The sequence below is a fragment of the Onychostoma macrolepis genome, chromosome 03 (assembly GCF_012432095.1).
Source record: "Onychostoma macrolepis isolate SWU-2019 chromosome 03, ASM1243209v1, whole genome shotgun sequence".
Classification (NCBI taxonomy): domain Eukaryota; kingdom Metazoa; phylum Chordata; class Actinopteri; order Cypriniformes; family Cyprinidae; genus Onychostoma; species Onychostoma macrolepis.
In genome coordinates, this window is record NC_081157.1 from 26,928,114 (window position 1) to 26,950,664 (window position 22,551).

General features: G+C 37.4%; 2 protein-coding genes across 4 annotated transcripts in view; one reads left to right on the forward strand and one right to left on the reverse strand.

Moving 5' to 3' along the window:
* The first annotated feature begins 172 nt into the window (after positions 1–172).
* aanat2 (arylalkylamine N-acetyltransferase 2) lies at positions 173–2,311 on the forward strand. Its single transcript, XM_058770608.1, has 3 exons — positions 173–490; positions 1,628–1,782; positions 1,868–2,311. The coding sequence occupies exons 1-3, from the start codon at positions 325–327 to the stop codon at positions 2,171–2,173; spliced, it is 627 nt and encodes a 208-aa protein (XP_058626591.1). The 5' UTR covers positions 173–324; the 3' UTR covers positions 2,174–2,311.
* A 1,557-nt stretch (positions 2,312–3,868) lies between these two features.
* The window catches only part of rhbdf1a (rhomboid 5 homolog 1a (Drosophila)), a 53,526-nt gene continuing 34,843 nt past the window's right edge, over positions 3,869–22,551 (reverse strand). For 2 of the 3 annotated variants that reach the window (XM_058770006.1, XM_058770007.1), the window contains 16 exons: positions 20,617–20,724; positions 18,575–18,788; positions 18,292–18,498; positions 15,791–15,913; positions 15,557–15,717; positions 14,208–14,459; positions 14,010–14,121; positions 13,832–13,906; positions 12,705–12,866; positions 12,510–12,610; positions 12,359–12,422; positions 11,754–11,848; positions 11,567–11,642; positions 9,686–9,786; positions 6,447–6,600; positions 3,869–5,050 (listed from right to left, as the gene is read on the reverse strand). In XM_058770006.1, coding sequence (XP_058625989.1) covers positions 4,631–5,050; positions 6,447–6,600; positions 9,686–9,786; positions 11,567–11,642; positions 11,754–11,848; positions 12,359–12,422; positions 12,510–12,610; positions 12,705–12,866; positions 13,832–13,906; positions 14,010–14,121; positions 14,208–14,459; positions 15,557–15,717; positions 15,791–15,913; positions 18,292–18,498; positions 18,575–18,788; positions 20,617–20,724 — 2,425 coding nt within the window. In that variant the 3' untranslated portion in view covers positions 3,869–4,630. The remainder of the gene's footprint in view (positions 5,051–6,446; positions 6,601–9,685; positions 9,787–11,566; positions 11,643–11,753; positions 11,849–12,358; positions 12,423–12,509; positions 12,611–12,704; positions 12,867–13,831; positions 13,907–14,009; positions 14,122–14,207; positions 14,460–15,556; positions 15,718–15,790; positions 15,914–18,291; positions 18,499–18,574; positions 18,789–20,616; positions 20,725–22,551) is intronic. The other variant, XM_058770008.1, reaches the window with a different exon arrangement.

The following is a 22,551-nucleotide window of genomic DNA, read 5'->3' on the forward strand; positions in this document are numbered from 1 at the left end:
TGTGAGTAGGCTATTAGCACACAGACTCTTAGGAAATTGCTGCAGCTTCACCTGGCACGTGCGCACATCACTATCCCTCTAAAGACGGGACACTTTACAGTATCGGGGCGGGCCGGGACAAAGAGAGGGACGGGGGGGGAGGGTTAAAGAGGAGGAGGTAGTGTGATAGGACTCAAAACACTTCAGACCATAGAAGAGAGCAGCCGGACAAATCCACTGAGAAGACGACAGCAGTGTCCTACAACTCTGAAGTGAGGGACAACTAAGAGCTGAAGAGGCTGCGTTAGTGTTCTCCATCCGTCAGAAGTGTGCGTGTGTCAGACCATGGCACCGCAGGTCGTCAGCTCACCTTTCCTGAAGCCATTCTTTCTGAAGATGCCGCTGAGCGTTGCCAGTTCTCGACGCCAGCGACGACACACGTTACCTGCCAGCGAGTTTCGAAATCTCACCCCACAGGACGCCATCAGTGTGTTTGAGATAGAGAGAGAAGGTAAGATGTTTTTAGATAAAAACACTCTTTTTGTTTTAGTTGTCCTGAGTGAATGTAGTTCAAGCAGATCTTACACACAGGAAATCTGATGGTTGGGTTTATGGCAGATTTGTGGGCAACAGGTTGACGTTATCCAGAGGCGTCATCTATTTGCTTAATTATTTAACTTATTGAGCTATCTATCTACTTTCTTTTTTTTTTTTTTTTTCTCTATAATGTTTTGGCAATATGTACTAAAGTACACCACCTTTTTGGGGTCAGTAAAAAAAACATTTTGATAGAAAATAATACTTTTATTCATCAAGGATGCATTAAATCCAGTAAAGACATTTACAATATTACAAAAATTTATATTTTAAATAAATGTTGTAATTTCGAACTTTCTTTTCATCAAAGTAGTCCGAAAATTTTTATCATTTTCCACAAAAATATTAAGCAGCACAACTGTTTTCAACATTGATAATAATAAGAAATGTTTCTTGAGCTGCAAATTATATTTGCAGCATATTAGATTCATGACACTGAAGACCGCAGTAATTATGCTGAAAATTCAGCTTTTCAATCACATAAATAAATAAAATTTACAAATATACCCTAGTAGAAACACTTATTTTAAATTGTAATAATATTTCACAATATTATTACAATTTAAAATAAAATAAGTCATATTATGATTTTTTAATAAAATGTTTTTTTTATTAAACTTCTTTAAAAAATAAATAAATAAATCATTCAAACCCCTAAACGTTTGATTGAAAGGTAGTGTATGTCATACCAATAAAGCAAAATGAATTTCAATTTAAAAAAAAGAAAAGAAAAATGGTTTAGGCTAGTCTGGAAAATTGGGTATCGGGTATTTTACAATTAGCGCCCCATAGATTACTGTAAAAACACACCAACAAACATCTGTTTTACTTATACCATGTTATATTGTTTCGGTTAAGGGCAGTTAATAATTCCTACCTGTTAAAAAAAAATCACCCCCTAAACACTTTAAGAACTTCCCAAGTTCTAGAAAACTAGAAGACTCTAGTCAACATGCTGATCTGATTGTGATAAACCCGATAATCCGCCGATAAGCTCTTGTGTGCATTGGTATAACAGGGTTGACTCACCCCTGTATTTTTCCCTCTGCAGCGTTTATCTCTGTTTCTGGTGAATGTCCACTCACCCTTGATGAGGTGCTTAGTTTCCTGGGCCAGTGTCCTGAGCTCTCGATGGGATGGTTTGAAGAGGGTCAGCTGGTGGCCTTCATCATTGGATCTGGCTGGGACAAAGAAAAACTAAAACAGGTGAGAAATGTGATTCTTTAAAGAATGTTATCAAGTACATCACTTTAAGCCTACCTTCTAACCCTGTTTTGACCATCTGATCCAGGAAGCCTTGACCACACACGTCCCAGACTCTCCCACGGTGCACATCCACGTGTTGTCTGTGCACCGTCACTGTCGACAGCAGGGCAAAGGCTCCATCTTGCTTTGGCGATATCTGCAGTACCTGCGCTGTCTCCCCGGTCTACGCCGGGCCCTGCTGGTCTGTGAGGAGTTCCTGGTGCCCTTCTACCAGAAGGCTGGCTTTAAGGAGAAGGGTCCCTCGGCCATCACTGTGGCGGCTTTGACCTTCACAGAGATGGAGTATCAGCTTGGAGGCCTGGCTTATGCACGACGAAACAGCGGATGTTAGTTTCTTTAGCTCACTCAATCCTGATTCAGGACACCATGCGTAGATTCTGGACGGCTCTCAGCAATCACTGGCTCAAAGCCCTACTACCACCTGAGCAAGAACCAGAGACTTACCTATGCACTCACTTGAAGAGATCGAAGCGGTTACATTTGGGTATATGAAGGTTAAAGTTGGTTGTTTACTAAATTTTTTCTTGTGTACTGCCCAAGATACTCCGCACACTTCACTGGTCAAAAAACAGTGGAAACTCTTTATTTTTTTGGAAAACCATATTCTCCATATTCATAAAAAAAAAAAAAAATTAGTTTGATCAATAAAAAAGATATTTTTTAATTTGAATAACATTTAACATTAACATTCTTCTGGTAAAAATTCAACCATTCAAAATGTTAGGTCAGAAAAATAATAAAATAAAATAAAATAAAAATTTAAAATTTGAGAATTTTATTTTTTATATATGTTCCAAACTCTTTGGATTGCAGGTGGACAATGAAATGTTGATTATATTGTTGTAGAATAAAATCTTCCTTATATTTTACTGTATTTGTGACAATGCGCTTTGGAAATGCAAACTATGTATACAGTGCATGAACTGATGTAAACTTTAATTAGAATGTCCATAAACTTTCTCTCTGTCATGTCATACCATCATGCGTATCAATAAAAATAAAAATCTAACAACAGAGCTATAATTTTGTAATGTGTATTTTCTATGCACAGTGGTGAGAAGGCATTTCAGAAACACTTTACAATAAAGTCAGATGCAACTGACTTACACAACTGACAATATTGACACATACAACTTTTGATTTTAATCATGTATTAGTAAATGTTAAAATTAACATTAACTTAGATTAATGCTTTAGAAGTATTTCTCATTTTTACTGTAGTTCATATGTTCTAATGTTAACAAATGGAACCTTATTGTAAAGTGTTACCAGAATTTCTTTCGGTTTATGGATACATATTGTTATTATCCTTGGTATCATCTTAAATTTCGTTCTAAAACTGGTCAGAGTGGTTTAGTATAGAAGTCTGTTTCTGCCTCAGAGTTAAAAAAAAGTGAGGAAATTAAAAATAAAATAAATAAAGTTGCACTGTGAGACATGAGGTCACAATTATGAGAAATAAAGTCACCTTGCTATTTATAAAATCACAACTGCATAATATTAAGTCACTGTGAGATATGATATGAAGTTAAAATTTTGATCTCAACTGCAATGTATAAAGTCGCAAATGTTACAATTGTGAGATATTAAGTCACATTGTAAGAAATAAAGTTGCAATTGTGAGAAATAAAATCATATTGCGATATACTTATATTGCGAAGTGTAACGTCACGATTATGAAAAATAGTCGCATCGTGAGAAAAAGTCTCAATTATGGGAAATAAAGTCATCTTGCTACTTACTGTATAAAGTCACGATTGCATGATATTAAGTCACTGTGAGATAATATGACGTTACAATTAGGAGAAAATAGTCACATTGCAAGAAATAAAGTTGCAGATTACAAGAAACAAGGTTACAATTGTGATATATTAAGTTTTACTGTAAGAAATAAAGCTGCAGTTATGAGAAATAAAGTCACATTGTGAGACATTATGTCACTGAGATAAATTGCAATTATAAGAAATAGTCACATTACAAGATATAACATTCCGGTTACGAGAAACAATGTCACAATTGCGAGATGTAACGTCTCACAAGAAAGTTACCTTTTTATTTATTTATTCTTACTCTGAGGTGGAAATGGGCTTCCATAATTTAGTGCTAATTTGGGGTCTAGTAGACAAGAAAAACAGACAAACTTCAGAGGTGCAGGTTGTTTTAGCTGTATTCTGTAACAAGTGAGTAAATTGGGTAGCTAAAACACTACCCTTTCATAATCAACCATTACTCCATTAGAAGTAACACACAAATAAAAGAATATCATTTGAGTGCTCAACGTGTAACGAAAATATGGCAGTAGTAGGTACATTTATCAAGGCACCAAAGGTACAGAGTTTTTCGTCCCTGGATTCTGAGGTCGACTAAACAAAGACAAACCTACCCCTGACATGCTAAAACATAAAAAAGTACAACAATCAAATTGGAGAAGACGTGTTCTCCGTTTGGTGTACCAGTGCTTTTATTATGACACTGCCTTCTGAGACTGTAGTGTAAAGAAAGTTTTCAGGCGAGGGTGACCCTGTTTTCGTATGATTATCAGACACCCTTATCAATAGACTACATAAAACTTTATGGTACGTTAAAAAGCGATCTTCATTCCTAAAATCATGGTCAAAGTGGAGATCCAACTTACACTTGAGTAAAAAACAACAACAACACAAGCATACTGTCCAAGTTCACAGAAAGGGCTTCATTTGGGGCGAGACGAAGTGCAACTGGATGAACACTGACAGATGCAGATCAACGACCAATCAAATCCCTCTCTCCCCGAAGCCCCGCCTCTCCCTCAATGGAGGTGCGCATTGAGGTCGTACTTCTCACAGAACTTGTCGGTGAAAGGAATGCAGGTGAGCAGTTCGCACCACTCACACTTAATGGGAGACACATAGAAGAGCACCACGAGTCCCGCGAACAGCCCCACAAACACCACCAGGAAGATGATGATCTGGCAGCGCTTGCGGTACATGTCCAGGCGGCCGAAGCTGATGTAGGGCAGGAAGGCGAAGGAGAGGAAGAAGCCCGAGATGAATCCGCAGATGTGGGCGAAGTTATCGATCCAGGGCAGCAGGCCGAAGGCGAACAGAAAGAGCACCACACACAGTAATTTAGTGAAGGCCCTCCACGGCTGAGCCAGAATCTGCCAGCTCTGAATCAGCTCCACAAACAGACAGGCCAGGATCCCGAACTGAGAGCCAGCTGGACCCACCTAGAGAGCAAAAGAGGGACAAGCTCAGTGCCAGAGATACATGAGTAAAATACCCAAGATATTTTTCCGCCAAGATGGTGCCAGTTCTCTTAAGCCAAGAGTATACTTCACTTTTTCCATGTATGCGAGGGTCAGTGTACAGTGCGTGTGACGCAAATTTCGTCATCAGTATAGTACACGCACAATCCGATTTTTTGGCAACACTGGCTCACAATGTTGTTTCACAGTAGAAAATGAAACTAAAGAGACAACAACAACAAAATAGCAGAGACTGCAACAACAACAGACGGCCGATTTGAGAAGTACTTGTGTGAGAGGGTTATGAGAGAGCAGCAACTTGAGTTTAAAAGAGCGCAACGACATTTTGAATGGTTATAACTTCTGGAGTAAAAATAGAGCAGATGCTGGACTAAGATGGAGATTTCTAGAGCACGTGTCGACTGCCTGCGTTCACGCACGCTATCAAATGGAGTATACTTTGAAAGGCAGCGTGTTCAACTGTACGCATACGCATGAAAAACTGAAGTATACTTGGTGCATTAGTCCAAGGTTTTCTTAAACTCGGGTTCACAAATCCCCTGGTGGATCATGAGGGAAGTGCAGGGGGTTTGTGAGATGACTAAAAAAATCATCATAATGTGACCATTAACCAACACACTGTAAGTTTACTAGCAATTTATCAATGAAAATTTTGTTTACACCAAATTCCTTTTTATGCATCAAAGAACTGTAAATGTGAATGTGTTGTTAAATGATTGAAAAATGTACTTAAAATCTTAAGGGTGCTTTAAGAAATATTTTAAATCAAAATGGTTTGGTTGTCTTAGCTGATGCTCCCAAACAATGGCATAACTGTCACACTGAAATAAATAGATACATACATAAATAAATAATACAACAATTGGTGTAGAACAAATAATTATAGAGAAACAGCAAGTAACATTGAATTAAGCAGGAAATTGTGAAATAGAAAAACTTCATTTTTTTTAAATTCATAAATTAAAAACATGCTCATCATAGACAATGTGTATTCAAATTATTGTTATGTATAAAAATAAAAACATAATATTTTTTAAATAAATTACTAGAGCCAGCCAAAGAGCCATTCATAAAAATCCATTTGATCACAGGATATTTCTAAATAAAAAAAAATCATTTTAAGCATGAAAAATAATGCAGCTGTAGCCACTGTGCAACACAAAATACACAGGATATCCATCAAGTCAATGTGTGTCGCATCACATCGAGTTTAGATAGTGTCACTGATTAAGAAATGGGTGATCTAGTTTTCTGTGTCTAATGTTAGCGATTTCGGTTTCTAGACCAGCAGGTTTTAGGGGGTGGTTGTAGCACCCCATGGGTAGAAAAGAGGCAAAATGCATCATGTGGGGCTCACCTCAGCTCTGTAGGGGAGGAAGATGGCACTAGCCAGGTTTCCTGTGATGCCACTCAGGATATAAATGATAGATATCCGTAGCCACCCAGCCAGCTTCTCTAGGTCTCGAAGAATTGTCATCTGAAAACTTACCGACACCAGGCAATGCAGAATCCTGTTTTTAACAGATGGGAACAGAGAGAACGTTTCAAGCATGTTGTTTATAAGCTGCTGTGACATCTTTATGGATTTGAAGGCATATGTTTCATTCCCAACACACCACAACATTCTGACATGGCTATAGTGGTCATAAACATTCCCTTCATACAAGATATGATGCCACTGACTCTAAATTATGTCCAAGCAAACCACTGCCTATGTCATAATTACACTTCTGTCAGTTGTCTCATGAAAATGTGGCAAAGGCATGTCACAACAAGAGTCTCCACAAATGCTGTTATTATGAAATGCAATGTGCAATGGCCACCAAACACGAACATATATGCATCAGTAACCACATCAATCCTAAAACTTCAGCAGGTTCAAGGACGTTTGAGAGAGTGATGATAAACGTGTGTGATGGAGGCACGTGCAGAAGCGTTAATCTACTGAGCCTTCTTAAGGAAGGCAAAGAGCCAAAGTGCAGCTCAGTGAAGCACTCTTTTTGATTACTACTACAGATCACGGCACACTAAATAGCAGCATCTTCTCCAAGTGTCAGCTGTTTCTTAAAGCAGATAATCTGATCGTATGTGTCAGCTTTTGGAGCATCTGAGATAAACAGTGCAGCATGGGATATGGTGCTTATGGGTAAAAAAAACATTCCAGCATGTGTACATAATTAAAACCCAGAGGACTTTTTATAGCTTATGGGTTGTTCTTTCACTGCTCAGAAGATTTCTTTGTTTCATTTGAGTATGAGCTATCAAATGAAGGAATAAAAACAGAAACTGCTGAGACAATTGTTGACACCGTATGCATGAGAGCAGAGCTGTAAAATGAATATTGACTGCATAGCTCTAATAATTTGGTCTGGGAGGAATCTGATGAGAAATTGAGTCAATATATTTGAATTGTCATTGCAGACTGTATTTTGGCAGTCTGAGCACAGTTTATTAAATCTCTTCTGAAACTCTAGAGGAGACACACGCATTAATATGTACCAGTATCTGTATTGTTGCATTAAATGTGAAGCAATGGTCTTGGTTCGAACGTCTGCAATGTTTAGCTATTTTGCTTTACCCGAGGTATGACTATGTGGTGTCCGTTTGTCAGTTGCCTTTTCATTTAGCTGTTGGTGTGAATAGGTGATGTTTTGCTTGTTGTCTTGTTCTTGGTCTGAACAGACCTTTTGTTTGAATAGTTTAACTTTATTTTGTTTTTGGCGTGACCAGTCTGTGACCACATTGTCTTTGATATATGACTTTTTCCATTTCAATTTTGCCTGCTTGTCATTTAGTTTTGGTCTGGGGCAAACAGACATTTTGTCTGCAATGTCCTAAGTATGTAATTTTTGAATCTATTTTGGTGCAAACAGACTTTTGCCTTTTCGTTTCGCTCTTGGTTTGAAAAGACTGATCATATGCCTTTGATGTTTTTCTTGATCTGAACAGACCTTCCGTTTGCAGAGTTTTAATTGTTTGTTTCGCTTTTGGTGTGACCACATTGTCTGTGATATTTTGCCATTTTGTTGTAATTTCGTCTCCTGGGCATGCTGTCAACCAGGTTCATTCAAACCTGAACTTCAGTTTTTTTTACAAGACTCTGTCTGAATCATTTTTGGTTCCAAATTTGTATCAATTTTATTGGTAGTCCACTGTATGAAGAATTTTTGGATATAATATGGTCACAGTTTACTTTATTTTGCTATCCTCACTTACATAAATTAACTATAGTGTCCTGCACCCACTAGTAAAAAATATCAAAAGAATTTTATCAAAAATATTTGGTCTCTGAATAATTTTTGGTTTGACTGTATATCCTTCGGTTATTTTCACACTTAATTATGCACATTAAAATGTATTGTAAGTTTTTGTTACTTTCACTGTTCCTTTTTTTTTTTGCTCTATGGTACATCATCTTTAATTCAGTTGCATTAGAGCTGCTAAAATCACGCGTTTTGCTGTAATAATGCAGGGAACCACTCGTTATAAATCTCCTAACTGTGATATTTTCAGAAGTAGAAGTCGCGTTTTTCTTTGCTTTTCTTTCTAATGCAGAAACACTCATGAAGCAAGCAAAACATGCACAACGCGCGCAGTATTTGTACTGGTGCAGAATGAGAGGGACAGTACAGCCTAGCGCATTTCACACAGGCTGCTAGTTTCACTTTCGCCAGAAAGCCGTGTATGCTTAAGGTTGAAAATAAATAATTTATTTTATAGTGAATGCCCCTATAAATTGTCTTATATTTACGATTCAGTTTTAATCCAAGTGATGCATGCTATGTGAGCGAACATCAATAAAGATCACAGAAGTGCGCGCGCTCTATCTCTCTCTCCATCCCTCCCTACCGTTAAGTAACTTATGCATTGTTTTGCTTACTTGTTTTTGACATATCCGACCGAACTACAAACGTTCCAGTGATGTCTGTGAGAAAAGTATATTCACTCGACAAGTTCGCGCATCTGCGCCGCCGCGCGCTCAATCCACTCAGCGCTTTGCTTTTCAGTTCGCGCACATCAGCTATAAAGGCATTAATACTGAATGTTTAACATTATTCATTGCATACATCTGCTTCTTAGACATCCTTAATCTCTAATAACTCCATTCTGCTGCATGTTGTCCTGTTTCTTTGTCTGAATATGGCACTTATCACATGCTGTGAGGTATCAGCGCTTGGTATCGGGGCATTTTAACGAGTACGAGTACAGGAGCTCAGTATCGGCCCGATACCCGATACCGATATCGGTGCATCCCTAGTTTTTGTTTTACTGTTTGTTTGACCAATTCATGACCACACTGTGATATTTAGCTTTTTCGTTTCGTTTCACTTTTATCTTTTGTCTGCAATGTTTGTCTTTGCCCTAAGTATGAATGAATGTTTACTTTTATGGTGGTGTGAATAGACATTTTGTTTGACAGTTTTTGCCTCTTTGTTTTTCTGTTGGTTTGACTAGACCCATCATGCTTTTGTATTGTTCTTGATCTGAATGGACTTTTTGTCTGCAATGTTTCACTTTTTTGTTGTTTTGCTGAACAGCCCATTCGTTTTGCCTTCTCGTTTTGTTATTGATGTGGACAGGCCTGCAGTCGCTCACCCAGCATGCAGAAACAGTGAGAGCCAGAGGCGGTAGAACTGATCTGGGACCTCAGGGTTCAGGAAAGGAAGGAGGCCACACACATCATCCATACAGTGCACCTGACAGGGACAGAGTAGTACGTTTCTTTAGATCACAAAACATCAAAATTTAAACATCCTGAAATTTTGCCAATAATAAATTAAATTGCATTTTCAGGCTTAAGACATTAGACAGTATTTTACACACTTTTAGCACTAAGTCTTTTAAGTTAACACCTGAGGCTGGCACAGGCTTCAGACCCAGCCAAATCATGGTGTGCCCTTTCAGACGTCAAGGGATTTTGCCAATGCAGAGGAGATTAGAATGGCAACCTTCATGGTGATTACAGCGCACTTAGCAGAAGGCAGATTTACCTTCCGTTCTTATTCACGCTGCCTCATTAGTCTAGTGGCGAGTACTGACGAGGTGAAACGTTCAGGGCTTTACACTCGCTTGCGACCTGAACTGATCTTAAAGAGTTACACTGCTGTTCAAAAGTTTGGGGTCAGTAAGATTTTTTTGGAAAGAAATTAATGCTTTTATTCAGCAAGGATGCATTAAACTGATCAAATGTGACAGTCAAGACATTTATAATGTTACAAAAGATTTCCATTTCAAATAAAAGATGTTCTTTTAATCTTTCTTATCAAAGAATCCTGAAAAAATCTAGCAAGGTTCCTAAAAACCAAACCAAAACAAAACGAAACTATTAAGCAGTTGTTTTTAACATTGCTAATAATAATAAATATTTCTTGAGCAGCAAATCAACATATTTTAACCCTTGCATGGTGTTCGGGTCTGTGGGACCCGTTTTCACTTTTTATCAAAAGAAAAATGATACTATTTTTTATTTTTTCAAACTCAGACTCATTGGCCTTGGCTCATTTTCTGTGAAGAACATTTATCAGAACAAATTTTCAGTGACCATTCACTGTACACCCCCCCTACACACTTATATTACATACAAGATGTTCAGGTCCACTGGACCCGGGGCTAATAAAAGAGTGGAAATTTTAGGTCCTGCGTACCTTCACTCTGTCCTATTGTCTGGGACTGCTATTAGTATGGGTATGTGTGTTTGTGTGTTTATGTGTGTGTGTGTGTGTGTGTGTGTGAGAGAGAGAGTGTGAGTGTAAGTGTGAGTTTTGTGTTTCTGCCTCTGCCATTCCCGCACAAGGTTATAGCACTTTAATTCATAAATGTGATCTAACAAAGGTAAAGGGCGAATTTTGACCATATATGCTGTTTAAATTGCTTGTAATTGGGATGAAGTAAACATCTGTTGTGTATTTTAACATATAATTTTAGATTGTGTTGAATTAAAAACCCAAAACTGCAGCAGGTCCACCAGACCCACGAACACTGGCTGAGTAACAAAAATATGAACACCACACAAGGGTTAACAACATATTAATAACATATTAAAATTATTTCTGAAAGATCATGTGACACTGAAGACTGGAGTATTGATGCTGAAAATTCAGCTTTGCTATCATAGGAATAAATCACCTTTTTAAATATATTCAAATATAAAAGAGTTATTTTACATTATAGTAATATTTCACAATATTACTGTTTTACCTATTTTTGATCAAATAAATGCAGCATTGGTGAGGACAAGTGAATGTCAAAAACTTAATCAAAAAAATGACCAGTGTAGTGTAGCTTCATAAAGACCTGGCAAACAATTTCCTTTGCTTTGACTATTATGTAACGCTTATTTATCAGCTCAAGACTTCATTTCTAGCAGTATCTGCTATCATTACATTTTGTGTTGTACATCGCCAAATCAAACAAAGTAATTATTAAATGTACTTCAGTATCTCTTATAGTATCGCTTTGCTGGTTAAATCTTCTTACTTGGGAGCAGAGGGTTGCCTCCTCATGGAAGTATCCCTTCATGAAGTCACAGTACTCCCTTGATGTGATTTCACACCTGCAAAGCAACATTCAAAAAACCCACATACTCATTAAGCAAAAACCCCTGTCCACTAAACAAATGTGTAAGTGTTGCAGTGCGAGAGTCAGTAGTAGCAGATGTCCTCACCTCCCTTTAGTGCCGATGCAACAGGGCCGGCCGGTGATAGTACAGTCTATATGAGGCAGATTGGTGTGGTTCCCAGAATTATATTTGGTGCAGATCTGTAATACATATGTTAGGACAATGTATAGCTAACCAACTCTTGCAACAAAGTACTTTGGCACTACCACATCTAATACCATTGTTCTTTCATGTGACCCTGGACCACAAAACCAGTCTTAAGTCGCTGGGGTATATTTGTAGCAATAGCCAAAAATACATTGTATGGGTCAAAATTATAAATTTTTCTTTTATGCCAAAAATCATTAGGATATTAAGTAAAGATCATGTTCCATGAAGATTTTGTACATTTATTACCGTAAATATCTCAAAACTTAATTTTTGATTAGTAATATGCATTGCTAAGAACTTCATTTGGACAACTTTAAAGGCGATTTTCGCAATATTTGGATTTATTTTGCACCCTCAGATTCCAGATTTTCAAATATTGTTCAATCCTAACAAACCATACATCAATGGAAAGCTTTTTTATTCAGCTTTCAGATGATGTATAAATCTCAATTTAAAAAAAATTATTTTGTGGTCCAGGGTCACTTTGCTGCAATACTTACGGGCCATTTGGTGATGTCATCAGGCCACTCATGAGGAGCTACTGAGGCCGGCTCTATACACGTCCTGTCAAAAACACAGTACAGTCTTGTGTTTGAAATGTCTCTGTGAAAATTGTCCACTGAAGTATTGAGTGATGCCGTATTCCCTCACCTGGGGTCCTGATGACACACAGAGCCATGCTCCCGGTTCTTCCCCTCCAGCTGAGGAGTGCTGGGATGCTGAGGCCACTTCACCCACACAGCCAAAGTGCTCTGAAGTAGAAAGAGGAAGACATCAATGGCCTGACAGCTTCTCAGTCAGGTGAACAAACGTATAATCTTGAGAGTCTGCAGCTCCTGTACTTACAGAGCATTCCTCCTCTGAGCTCTGCAGACAGCCAGAGCGGTCGTTGCGCACGCAGCAAGCTGAATTTCGCTCCAGGTCTCGCTTTTTTTTAATCAGTTCGTGTACCTGGTTATCCTGCCGCATACAAGGTGAGAATTTGGCTCCCAGATGAATCAAGGCTTCCTGATAAGAAGAGGACAATGACGATGACTTGTCTTATGTTACCATTTTATATAGTGGTTCATTTTAAATGAATTCTGTAGGACAATGAAATGTTTCAACATAATCAGAGTTTCACTTTTGAGGACTGCAGCCACATCTGAAAAGGCATTCAAAGGACTGGGATCATTAAGTTTTAATGTTTTTCAAAGAATTTTTGTTATGTTCGCAAAGACTGCATTTTTTTTTATCAAAAAATACAGAAAAATTAATATTGTGAAATATTACAATGTAAAATCACTATTTTCCTGTGATGGTAAAGTTGAATTTCCAGCATTATTACTACAGTCTTGAATCTCACACGATCCTTCAGAAATCAATATAATATGCTGATATCCTTATTATTATCAATGTTGAAAACACTTGTGTTGCTTAATATTTTTGTGGAAACCATGATACTTTTTTTTTCAGGATTCTTTGATGAATAGCAAAAGAACAAAAAAGCAGCATTTATTTGAAATAGAAATCTTTTGTAACAATGTAAATGTCTTTTATCTTACTTATGATCATCAGTTGAATGCATTCTTGCTGAATAAAAGTATTAATTTCTTTAAAAATATATAAAGAAATAAAAATAAATCAAATAAAAATCATGCTGACCCCAAACTTTTGGTAGTGTATAACAGAAAAAAGTGCATTTATGCAGACTTTTGATGCACATCATCAAAGTATTTAGAAAGTAACCACAAAAGCATCATGTATCACAAACTTGAAAGTTCAGCAATCAACTTTCCAGTTTGTGATACATGAGTTTTTTGTGGTTACTTTCTAAATACTTTGACTTGAGTACACTGATCATCATGACAATGTTTAAGTCGAAGGTAGAGTGAGATGAAGGGTAGACTGTTGTATCCAGTGTTTTAAGATAGAACTTCAGATTAGATATTCGTTAAGTTATTGCACATTGACTTTAGAAAGTAATGACTCACCGAACTTGGTCCAATCCAGAAGTTCTCTTGCTGCACAAATTTGACATTTTCATAAACGCCTTTATTTCTTAGGACCTTTGTGGGGGGAGAAACAAATGTGTTGACAAACACCAGATGGTCAGAAACAGGAATAGAGCGTCAAACATGCTGGACCTTTTGAAAATGTAGCAGCACTCACAGAATCGACGGTTTCATGCTGGGAGAAGCCCACTGGTGCAATGCCATAAATACACACTGCCAAAATGGTGATGAGTATGTGAACGAATGTTATCCAATATGTAAAGAAAGGCCTGAAAAACAAAACAGAAACCATCTCATATTGTAAGCATCTCCAAAAGTCTAATAGAAGAGTTTGAACTGAACTCGGTTCTCATACCTGTGGTCATCCATGTCCTCTATCTGTTGTTTCACGTAGCTGTCGATGCGCTTGCGATATGTTCGATTGGTCAGCTTTCCCACCATGCCCAATCCGTACGGTCTTTTTTCTCTTGCGAAGAGCTTCTTGACTGGCACGGCTATCCGTTGGCCCCTCCGCTGACCGTTCACACTCACTACCTCCTGCCTCAGGCGGACTTTAGGGGGCACCGGCGTTCCCTCTTTAACCTTCCGCCAGCCACGCTCTAGAGGCCTGTTTGAAGAACAGGACAGAATTATAGAGCTTTTATATAGTCATAAAACAATGCCTAAACCAGATTAATTTTTTTTCTTTCCCTTATTATGTCAATAAATGGTCATAAAATAGGATGATTATTCTTCTGTGAGCAATTAACTGCATCCAAAAAAAATTTATTTCTATGCTTTCACTACTCAAATTACACTTTGCAATTTGTTATAATTAATATATATTTAAAATTTATTTTAATATTATTTTAATTATATTCTTAAAATATTAAATATTAATATGAATTAATCATATATAAATATTCATATTATATGTGACCCTGGACTACAAAACCAGTCATATGTGGCAGTAGTATATTTGTAGCAATAGTCAACAATACATTGTATGGATCAAAATTATCGTTTTTTTTGTTTTTGTTTTTGCCAAAAATCATTAGGATATCAAGTAAATATCATGTTCCATGAAGATATTTTGTAAATTTCCTACTGTAAATATATCAAAACTTCATTTTTGATTAGTAATATGCATTGCTAAGAACTTCATTTGGACAACCTTAAAGGTGATTTTCTCAATATTTTGATTTTTTTGCACCCTCAGTTTCCAGATTTTCAAATAGTTGTATCTCAGCCAAATATTGTCCTAACAAACCATACATCAATGGAAAGCTTATTCATTTAGCTGATGTATAAATCTAATTTTCAAAAAAATGGACCCTGGTTTTGTGGTCCAGGGTCACATATATGCTTTCACTTCTCTTATATACACTTTACAATTTGGTTTTCAACTAATACAGTATATATTTAAAAAAAACTATTTTAATATTATTTTAATGATATTCTTAAAATATGAAATATTAAAATGTTCTAATTATAGAATAAAAATGATTTTTAAAAAATGATTTTGAATTATTAATATGATATATTTCTGTAATTAAATGATATCACGTATTTAAAAAAAAAAAAAAATTTAAACAGAAAGTTAAAATACAGTGTCTGGAGTATCTCTGCAGCTAATAATCGTCTGCTATGAAATATGTTTTGATATCGCAAAACAATCATTGTGGGAGGGAAAATAACATCACATAAATGTGTTGTGAATCTCACAGCATTAAGTGACTCCTCTCTAACTCGCTTTTGTCCAGCGCGCTGCCCGTTAGCTCCGACTCATCCAGCTGTTTGCTGTCCACGTCCTTCATGGTGGAGTCTGATGGAGATTCAAACACCTCGTCGTGAAAGGTGGACATCTCCTCCTGCATCAGGACGTCCTGAGGCCAGACACACCATAAACACACATACTTGAAAAAGTCTCCCAAAGTGTGATTTGTTCAGTTTGCTTACCCTGGCGAAGAACGATGTATCAAGTTCATCTGGAAAGTCCACAACATCTTCCTCAATAAAGCTAGCAGGTGTGAAGCTGCGCCTGTGAGCTCGTCTTAGTGTGCCCTCACGCAGCGAGCGACCCTTAAAATACACATAAACAGACACTTTATGAGCATAGTTTACCAAGCAGTAGAAAAAGTACTTGTTATAAATACCATAGACTATATATTAAGAATAAATCACAAAAATGTACATCAAAGATGATGAACAAAGAGACTGTGTTGTGAGACCTTTGACCTGTATATTCTGCTTCATGTTATTGATCATTTTTAAGATTGAATGCGCACATTTGATTTATCTGAAGTGTCCTCATGAACTCAAACAACCTCAGATGACCCTTCTCTAAGCCCCACCTTACAAATGTTACTGAACAATCCTACTTAGCAGCTGCTCTAATTCGACATTATCAGACAAGCTTCTGCTCTGCTCTAATGTAGGTCTGTGGAGAATCTGCACATTTGTTCAGGAAATTATCCCAAAATTCAGTAAAACTTTTTTGCTCTGTCACTTATAATGAACCAATAAGCTGAGACAGGATGTAGACAATTTTCCCCAAACCTTTATATAAATCTTGAAGGTCATGTTGTGAATTAAACTATGTGTTGACTATGTTTGAACACCAACATTTGCTTTGTTTTGAGTACTATTTCTGTTCATTAACATATTATCCACAGTTTAAAATAGTGGGTCTCATTCACTAACCAAAAAACTGCTCATATCATGATTCATTATAAACTTTAGTACTAAAATTTGTTCTAAATTTATAAAGAAAATTCGGAACAACTGAAACCACACAAACACAATAAATCACATACTCTGGATGGCTTTATAATTAAATTTTATACATAAACATTTAATCTTAAATATACTGTATTTCATCATATAAAGAGAAAGTGTAAGAATAGCTGGGATAAACCTCAAGCTGTGAGGTCTCTCTGTATAATAACGCAGATGCGCATACATGCTGTACAGCTCACCAATGAGAGGTCGGTCTGTAATAAACGGGTCTGCATAAGTTGTGTTTGAACTGGTTTTGAGGATGGCACACTTGGCATTGCTTGATGATCTTGCTGTGTGTGCGCTCATGCAAGAGTACACATTCAGAGAGTGCCATATGTTGGCATAGAGTGACAAAACACTGTAGAGACCCTTCTATGAAGATGTTTTGGATGTATTTGATGCAAATTACTAACATCACATAGCCACTTGTTTAGAAAACACCAAATTCATTACCATTAGAATGAGATTAATAACAAATTTCTGTGAGTAATTATGCATATTTTTTTTCTTATGAGAAGTTCTCCTGTGTGTATACAGTGAATATGAATGAGAAATGAGACCTATTGTTATAGCATAATTAAAAAAAAAAAATTCTAAGCTAAAACAAGCTAAGCTAAAGCTAAAGTTGACATAAATCTTGAATTTATTCCTGTGGGATGTTTCAAAACATGTCTAACATGAGTTAGCAAAGGGTTAATAGACCCTTAATTAGGTTAGACGCCATACTGAATTTAACACAGATCAAAATGAGGCCGTTACAGTTTTTACAATGTCACACACTGTATAAAGATCTTATATCACATAATTTGCACAACTCACAACATTTAAAACGGTTTTAAGGAGTTTTTATCTGTAAAAAGTGATAAGTTGACTTAACTTAAAAAAATTGAGGAAACCCGTTGCCTTAAAATGATTAAGTAAATAATAATTTAAAAAATAAGTTAAGTGAATTGTCAAGTTCACTTAACTTTTTTAAATTTTATTATTATTTACTTAATCATTTTAAGGCAACGGGTTTCCTCAATTTTTAAAAAAAATCATGATGTTGATGTATGAAAGTTCCTCAAAGTTTTTTTTTTTTTTTTTTTTTTGTAAAGAAGTTTTGTCAGATGAACAATTGGTATAACATTAAACAACAGTACAACCCATTTAACCCAATGTACTTCAGTCCCTCGTTTTCATTCCTGTCAAAAATGTAATTTGCCGCTACCCTGACTAAGGTCAATTATTATATAATTTTAAGTAAAAAAAAATAAAAATAAAAAAAACATTACATTTCTGCATACAGTACTTTTTAAAATTTTGTCGCATAATGTAACTACGTTATCGTCCGGCTTTGTATATATATATAAAGTTGGACATAGCCTACTCACGCAGAGTGATACACACTATATAGCAAATCTCAACTGCTTGATTGCTTGTATCATCACAAAATGTAAACTATATCTTCCAGCTCTGATCTGCTAAATGTGACTAAGAAGGCATGAAGATATTAAGATGTTACATACATCAACATCATGATTTTTTTTAAAGCTCATCTGAAACAATGTGTGTTGTGAAAAGTGCTATACAAATGACTTGACCTCTGGCCCAAACCAGACCAAAAACTAGTCTGTTATTTCCAGAAAAGTTCACCTGAAACAAAGGGTCTCATATCAGTCACATCTGATGATGCTCACCTTGACCAGAGCTGCTGCCGCTCTGAAGCTCATCTTGGCCACGGACTCGCGCTTGCGTCTGCGCGGGATGCGGTTCAGGCCTGAGCGAGAGCTGTTGAAGGAGCATAGGGACGCCGCGCCGGGGGTGATGGGAGTTTGAGGCACACTGTAGCCATCTACCTCCTCCACCATGCGAAACGCACGCCCTCGTGCCAGTGGGTCCACAATCTGAACCAAGAGAGCATCGTTAAAAAGAAAAACAGGTGCACACAAAGTATTCCAGTGGTAACTTCTGCTACTGTACCTTCTGCATGCCATGCTGAGATGAGGGCACATATAGAGGCGGAGGGGTTTCTGTGCTGGTCAGGGAGATGTTGTCCTGGCTGGGCAGCTCCATCTCACGGATCACCTGAGGTTTCAGCTTGCCGTAGCGCAGGCTGCAGTGGCGCAGGCTCTTCCTCTGCCATTTGTGCGTGGCGTCGCCGTCCTTACTGACCCCGAACCAGTCCGCCGTGCCCCTGAGAGCGATCGACACAACCCTTGTTCAGCTTGAGCTCGCCCATCCACAGATCACATGCGATCCCTGACTCTCTCGTGTTTCCCTGCAGCTGTGCGCTATAGCATGTTCTTGCACAATATCTGGACACCACAACGGTAGTTTCCACAAATGTGTGTCACACTGTCTCCTCCCGATTGTGTACAAATGGGATCAAGGAAATTTGGGTGAGGTAACTCTAACAAACATCTAAGGTAATAGAGATGGGACATGCCCAGGCATGCTTCAGAGTAAAGTCCTGTCACAAAAATGAAACCAAGCGCACATACACGCTGAGGAACATTAGGCTGGTCCCCGACCCGTCTGCACAGCTGCTTGTCTGTGTCATTAAAAAAAACTAGGGAAACATCTGCTTCATAATGTCAAATGGCTGACATGTTTTTAAGTTCAACTATGACTCGTGTTTCAGTCAAACTGATAAATCAATATAAACCAGTATAAAATAAAAACACAAAGTTCAGCTGTCCAGCAAACTGCAGCCTCACCCACAAAAAAAATCACATTTTATGAAATGAAAATACTCTGGTAACTGTAGTTTCAGATGATGTATTTAAGAAAAAAAAAAAAAAAAGACCCTTATGACTTGTTTTGTGGTCCAGGGTCACATTTGTGATTGTAAAATATTAAGAAATACTACAATGGTATATAAATAAAATTAAAATAACACTTTTCCATTTTTGTTCCGTATGAACTACATTGGGTGTCTATAAATAGGACACTGTTCACTAGAACACCTGTATCAGCATCACACAGAGAGCAATCTAATCTCATCTTTCTGACTCACAGGGGATGGCAACAAACATGACTCAAATTGTGGCTTATTCTGTTTCATCCGAAAGAAAACAAATAAAGCCTGCCAGTCTGGGCACAGTGTCAAACCGCACAAGAAAACTGAAGATGAATGTGCTGTGGGCTCATATAGGAGTATGAAGCATTGGAATGTTTTCTGTGATAAGCTCAATTCAGTTTTGAAGAATGGCAACAATGAGCCGTGTTGAAGTCATAACGGTCAGAGACAGTGAAAGTACGTCGTGATAAGAATTATTTAATGAATGGAAAGTTCAAAAGGACAGCATTTATTTGAAATGCAAATATTTTGTAACATTATACATGTCTTAAATGTCTTTTAGTCAATTAAATGCATCCTTGTGGAATAAAGGTATCAATTATTAAATTAAAAAATAAACCCAAACTTTTGAACATAGTGTACATAAAATAGGCCTATATATTAAACCTTAAACTGCCTAAACTGTTTATTTTAATATTTTCTTTGGAATCAAACACATTTCCACAATTTTTTCATGACTTTTCCAGTGATTTGTAATTACAGAATAAGAGTGTTTTAAAAAGATTTTGCAGATTGGACTGCATTCACAAACTATTTTTTTTAGGTCTGACAATAACAATTTTAAAATGTAACTATCAATATTATATTATGACATCACAATTCTGCTCAGCAAAAAAAATATACAAAAGCTGTCAATGGGGCTGTACCTTATTACCCCTAAATGGTGCATATTAGTACTATAAAGCTACACATTACTACCTAAAGTCTACATATTAGTACCTAAATAGCATACAGGATTAGTTAGTGACACCTTGTGTGCCTTATTTTCCTGTATATATTGTAAAAGACAATGGATGGTCTTTTAAATGGGAACAACTACTATTACAACTGTAACACTGAAGCTGATTGAGCGAGAGATGGTGCAGTGCCACGTGAACAGGTTCCCTTGTGTGTGTGTTGTGTGTGAGAGCTCCCTCGCCAGGCCTCCTGCACTCCGCTGTACCTGAGCAGGGTTCTGGAGAGGGACTGATGCCGTCTGAAACCATGCCGCCCCGCACGGTGACCCTTAATGGGCACAGTGTTAATCCTCTCAAAGTGCACCCTCCTGCTGCTGTGGATGGCCCGAGAGAACGAGGAGCGGGAGGAGAGGAAGAGCAGGACGAAGACAAGAAGCAGAAGAGAAAAAGATAAAAAGAAAAGAGTGAAGGAGAAGAACTGGAAAACAGATCAACAAGAGCCAGAGAGCAAGATTAGCAAGATGAGCAGAAGCAGAGTATTCCAGCAGGAGGGTTATTATCAGTGAACAAGAGTTAATGAGAAGCATATGAGTGAAAGACATGTGCTAGTCACATATACACACCCGGATGCATAGAAACAAAGCAAGGCTGAAAATTGCCGTTGTCCACACAGAAACCATGTAAACAGGCACATAGACACTAGTTCTTTTCAGATTCGGTTTATCAGCCATGAAATGAGGAATTTCAAACCCTGCGGCACAGGAATCACATGCACATTCCTATTACATCTCAACTCAAAACAATCTCATAAAAAACAAATCATAAAAAAGCCTGGCAACAGTGGCTTGCAACCAGAAAGGTGCTACAGTGTTGACTACAGAATCACACACGATTCACAGATGCAAGATCAAGAACAACGTATGCAGGATCATGGGCTACATTAATGCGCATTCATCCAATTAAAACTCCTACAACAAGATTAAAACGCTATGAAATGAATGCTGGTGTAGTCATTTAGCTTTGTTCCAAAATGTAGTCAGCTGCATTCTAAAGAGTTGGTTACATTCACCATTGTTTAACGAATTCTAGTCATTTCAATAGGAATACATGCGATTGGGAATTTCACATATTTGGCAATGCGTGCAAGTTGGTCATGCGAATCGCTGAGTTGAGTAACAAAAAGCTGTATGGTTTGTTTGAGCTGTGCTTCATAGTTCTCTATATTGATAATAGATAACAGACCTTTTTTTTGCTTGTGAAATTTGACTTCACCAAACTTTTGCTAATGTATCTTAAAAGGATAGTTCACCCAAAAATGAAATTCTGTCTTTAATTACTCAGTCTCATGTTAAACCCCTAAGACCTTTGTTCATCTTCAGAACAGAAATTAAAGGGGTCATCGGATGCAAAATTCACTTTACAAATTGTTTGAACATAAATGTGTGTTGGAAGTGTGTGTACACATCCATCCTATAATGATAAAAATCAAGTGTTTTTTTTTAAATCCCTATTTTAAAATCCCCTTTCTCAAATCAGGCTGTTCTGAGGTTCCTGTCAGAATGACGTAGTTCTGCACAAGCCACTCCCACGATAGTTGATTGACAAGGCCTAGACCCGCCCTGAGTGAGCTGAGAGCTGTCTGCCATTGTGTCGACTCCAGTGCAGGGGAAGACAAGAACGTCTCTGATTAAGCAATTGAGGTGTTTTGTTGTTGGATGTAATAATGAATATAGCAGTCGTCATTTACTCCTGACAACTGAGCCACTGAAGACACAGAGGATTAACGTTACTTTCGTTTTGAGGGGAATGCGCCGATCCCCGATCTGCCTAAATGCGTCTATGTTCACGTGAATCATGTGAGTATAAGGGTTTTTTTATGAATCTTTGCAAATCGCCTTTCCTAATAATGTGCTAGTTAGCCAGTTTTGCAGCTAAAGTAAGCAGTACTGCTCGTCACCCCACGGAAGAGAGGGGCGGGGTCAGCAGAGCTCATTAGCATTTAAAGCGACATGGACTAAAAAACAGCTTGCTGAAAACACAGAGGTGTTTTTTTACACTACCATTGAGAAATTTTAATCAAAATATGTTATAGACTTTTAATTAAGACCCTAAAGAATCATCAACTTGTGGAAAATGGGCATCTGATGACCCCTTTAAGATATTTTTAATGAAATTCGAGAGCTTTCTAACCCTGCATAGAC